At 41.3% G+C, this 4,056-nt stretch overlaps 1 protein-coding gene across 1 annotated transcript in view; it reads right to left on the bottom strand.

The window, feature by feature from the left end:
* Nucleotides 1-2,008: 2,008 nt before the first annotated feature.
* Nucleotides 2,009-4,056, bottom strand: part of LOC111150442 (spermidine/spermine N1-acetyltransferase 1) — a 3,079-nt gene continuing 1,031 nt past the window's right edge. The window contains exons 4-6 of the mRNA XM_022507909.1: nucleotides 2,818-2,919; nucleotides 2,679-2,719; nucleotides 2,009-2,539 (exon numbers count right to left, since the gene is read on the bottom strand). Of these exons, the coding sequence (XP_022363617.1) occupies nucleotides 2,369-2,539; nucleotides 2,679-2,719; nucleotides 2,818-2,919 (314 nt within the window). The 3' untranslated portion in view covers nucleotides 2,009-2,368. The remainder of the gene's footprint in view (nucleotides 2,540-2,678; nucleotides 2,720-2,817; nucleotides 2,920-4,056) is intronic.

Here is a 4,056-nt window from a genome sequence, read left to right as displayed (position 1 = left end):
ACACACACACACACACACACACACACACACACACACACACACACACACAACCCCTGAAATATCCAATGTAATATAATGATTGGCAAATCCTTAGGTCAGAAATCCTATTCTCCCCTAGTGATTATGTCAGGCGTAATATTTTAGTAAAATAATTTTTTTTCAAGATTTTATTTATTTATTTGACAGAGAGAGATCACAAGCAGGCAGAGAGGCAGGCAGAGAGAGAGGAGGAAGCAGGCTCCCTGCTGAGCAGAGAGCCCGATGCGGGGCTCGATCCCAGGACCCTGGGATCATGACCTGAGCCGAAGGCAGCGGCTCAACCCACTGAGCCACCCAGGCGCCCCTAGTAAAATAATCTTAAAGTTATCTTTACATGACGCTATCTTTTTCCCCACTTTCTGGTTTGATCATTGTTTATTATTTCTTTTCATAAAATGTCCCAGGATGTGTTTTCTTACTTGCCTAGGGATTACAAACTTTATGGATTTTACAGTTTAGTTTTTCAGGAGGTATCTTTACAATCGAGTTAGGCATTCAGGGGGCTGATGCTGTGGTGTTGCAGCTTCTAAATTTTAAATGGAAGGGACTACTTTAGAGTGGACACAACCTTCATAAAAGCTTTTGTGCGACAACCCTGGATTTTTAGGCCTAAGCTCTAAGAAGAATGAGAAAACAAAGAGTTATATTGTAACTCGCTTGGTTAATCTAATTTATTCACATATTTAACCACAGTCAGCATGTAGTTGTTTTCTTCAAAGAGGCCCACTTTCCAAAACACAGTTCTCAAAATGCCTGCTTTTCCCATGAGGCTCTCTTGTGTTTAGTCAACCCTTTTGATGTTTGCCAGCTTCTCTCTCCTACTTACTTATCATCCCAGCAGGACTCTGGATTCTGGAAACCTGTTTTCATAGCATGCTCTCTGAGCCACCAATAAATCCCAAAGCTCTCCTGTATTCAGTACAATACAGGATCCCACTTGTTTATAGGGTTGCCTTCTAACTTCGGAAGCCAGAACGGACACCAGAGGAAGAGATGCTGGGCAAAACCCCCCTTTCACGGAGGAGCCTAGTATCTTTCCTGGAGAACACAGAAAGAAGATGGGGAGCATTGTTTTTTAGGTATCTGATGACTTGGAAAACATTAATCTTGGAAATCAGCACAGTGGTTCTTATTGACTACCATTTTATTATGCGAACTGCTGGGTTTAGGAATCTATCTCAGTGTCATGAATAATAAAAGGAGGTAACAGGGGCGCCTGGCTGGCTCAGGAGCGGAGGACCCTTGATCTCAGGGTGGTGAGTTCAAGCCCCACGTTGGGTGTAGCATTGCTGGCAGATAGAACTTTAAAAAGGAGGAAGTCAAATTTACCTAAGGCTGTCTCTTCCTCATGCTTCTTGGTAGTTTCATTTTCAGTTCTGGAGAAAGCTTTTGTTTACCACCCCATTTTAGGCACTATTGTTTAAAATAGAAACCCATTCTGGTACCACAGTACCATAGACTGGTGCTCCAGTTAAACTTTCCCTGATTGGGACCCACACCCACCTCCAGCCTTTTCGTTTGCACATTTCCTGTAAAAATGTTGGTTCACTCCTGCCTGATTAGCAAAGCGATCCATTTTTCCCTTCGGAATGGGATTCTGGGTGGGATGAGGTTGTTCGGGCAAGGTATGTGCCACCCTTCCATCCCGTCTCTGCCTTTTACGTGGGTAACCATTGGGCTTATTTGTTGTGGACTCCGCTTGCTAACCTGGTTCTCAGCTCTTGAAAATTCTGTCAGATGAAGTGTCCAGTGTCACCAGCGTCAAGTCATTTTACATGCTGCTACCTATAAAACCACGGAACTCAACTGGCTTCTTTCCAGACTTCGAGAACAGCTCATGACCACTTTAAATTGGGTTAAAAACTGTTTTTCAATAATTGTAAGGTTATCGAGTTACGCTGTCATTTTTATTTCGCGTTCAACAGCAAGAGAAATGTCTTGAGAAATAAAAGATTAGTAAAAATGCTTATACCAATTAAATCAAAGGGCAGTTTATTAAAAAAAAAGAATCAAAACAGAAACTCTAAGTACCAGTGTGTACATTGTACACATTTAAATGACTCACAAGAATGAAGTTTTTTTCATATACAAGAAGATCATACCACCTTGTTTATCAAAAGATGTTCAAGGAGAAATCGGACTCCAAACCGCATACAAGATTGCCATCTTAATCAGACCGCATTTCAAACATGCAACGACGCCACTGGTAATAAAGCTTTGGAATGGGTGTTCATTCTATTATTTGACTACAAATAGGACAGAAAGCAAGATCAGTTGAGAATTTAATCTAACATAGAATGGAAGCTGTCGCTGTCTGCACCAGCACTCCTCACTCCTCTGCTGCCATTTTGAGCAAGTACTCTTTGTCGATCTTGAAGAGTCTCCATCCCTCTTCGCTGGACAGATCAGAAGCACCTCTTCTTTTGTAGAAGTTGATAGATGGTTCGTTCCATTCTGCTACCAAGAAGTGCATGCTGCTGCAGCGACATTTCATCGCAACCTGTTGTAACGGAGAGTGAGATAAACTCAGTGACATTTCACCTGCTTTCCAAGACCCGATCTGATTCGGTCATTAACATAACTCAGTAACACTAACAAATTTGGAAACCAAACCAGCTCTCTCCCGAACCAAGACATACCTGGCTTAGATTCTTCAGGATTTCTGATCCTATGCCAAAGCCTATAAGGGAAGAGAAGTACCATTTAAAAAGCCGTCTTTAGGACTTTAAGCCCTGGTTTCTCTTTAGAGCAAACCCCTCCTCCTAAACTCAGCCATACCTCTATAATCACTCATTACGAAGAAGTCCTCAAGATACAAGAGTTTGCCAATCCATGGGTCATAGGTAAAGTAGTACATGGCGAAACCCACAACACTGTGTCCTGTAATAAGAGTATCACATGAGGTGTGGACGAAAAGCAAGCCATAAAAGTTGTAGCTGCAAAATCGGAAGCCTATTGTAGGTTTTAAAAAATCAACATGCATGTATTACAGAAATAAGTAGCCATTGAATCGGGACTGATTTTTATGCTAGAGCAGTCCAGGCCACTGTTGGATGATCTCACTGTTCTCAGGACATGTATTTGCAAAAAGCACACATTAGGACTAGCTGAAGCGAGGCTAAAATCATGGACTGGTCATTCTGCAACCTGCTGGATCTCACCCTCAGGAAGTGAGAATGCTTTTATTACTTGCCAGAGCAAGACTGCTATAGTCTTAAACTAAACACACACATTATTCACATCCTACTGATATATTGGTATGTTGACTTGGGAATAAGTTGGGTTTACACGGCAGTTCAGAATAGTAAATAGTTGTAGTTGAAACTCTGCTTCCTTAAGGTCAGGACATCAGGCCAAAGTGCAATGTTTAATTTCAGAACTTGCCTTCCAATTCACAGCTTTTCAATTTGCTCTCCCCAGTTTTAAGCCAGAAGAAGCAGAGGTACCCAGAAACTGGTGTTATAGAACATCTACATACCTCCAAAAAGTACCTCATCCCTTAGGTTTTCTGTTCATTTCTTCTAGCTTGGGGAAGAGACTTCAGAAAAAAAATGAAGCACCCACCCGAACGACTTCCCCTTTTAGCTCTGTCTTCTGACCAGTCAACAGGGACCAGCAAAAAATAAAACAATCTGACTCCCTCTTATAGGGTGTCTATAATTTCAAATGGAGGCCAAGGTTTCAAATTAAACTTTCTAGCCATTTTATAGTCCTTTGCAAACACAGGAAGAGAGTACACTGGAGTTTCTGATCTACCGTGTTTTAAGTGTGTGATAATAGGACCTTACCTCATTTATCATGATCATCTACTTTATTGTGTAAAGGATCTTTTAGTTACCTCCCCGCCCATCCATGTACACGGAAGGGCCATGTACATGGCGAAGCTAGAGACTGTAACCTGAAGATTGGGACAAATTAAAGAAAAAAATGTGATTTAACACAATTACAAAAAAGGTTACGTTAGGGTCAAACAAGAACCATTTATGAAACTGAATTACAACAAATGACATTATACCT

This window comes from Enhydra lutris, unplaced genomic scaffold (assembly GCF_002288905.1).
Source record: "Enhydra lutris kenyoni isolate GAN:26980312 unplaced genomic scaffold, ASM228890v2 scaffoldscaffold23, whole genome shotgun sequence".
NCBI lineage: Eukaryota > Metazoa > Chordata > Mammalia > Carnivora > Mustelidae > Enhydra > Enhydra lutris.
This window is presented reverse-complemented; position numbering and strand designations above follow the sequence as displayed.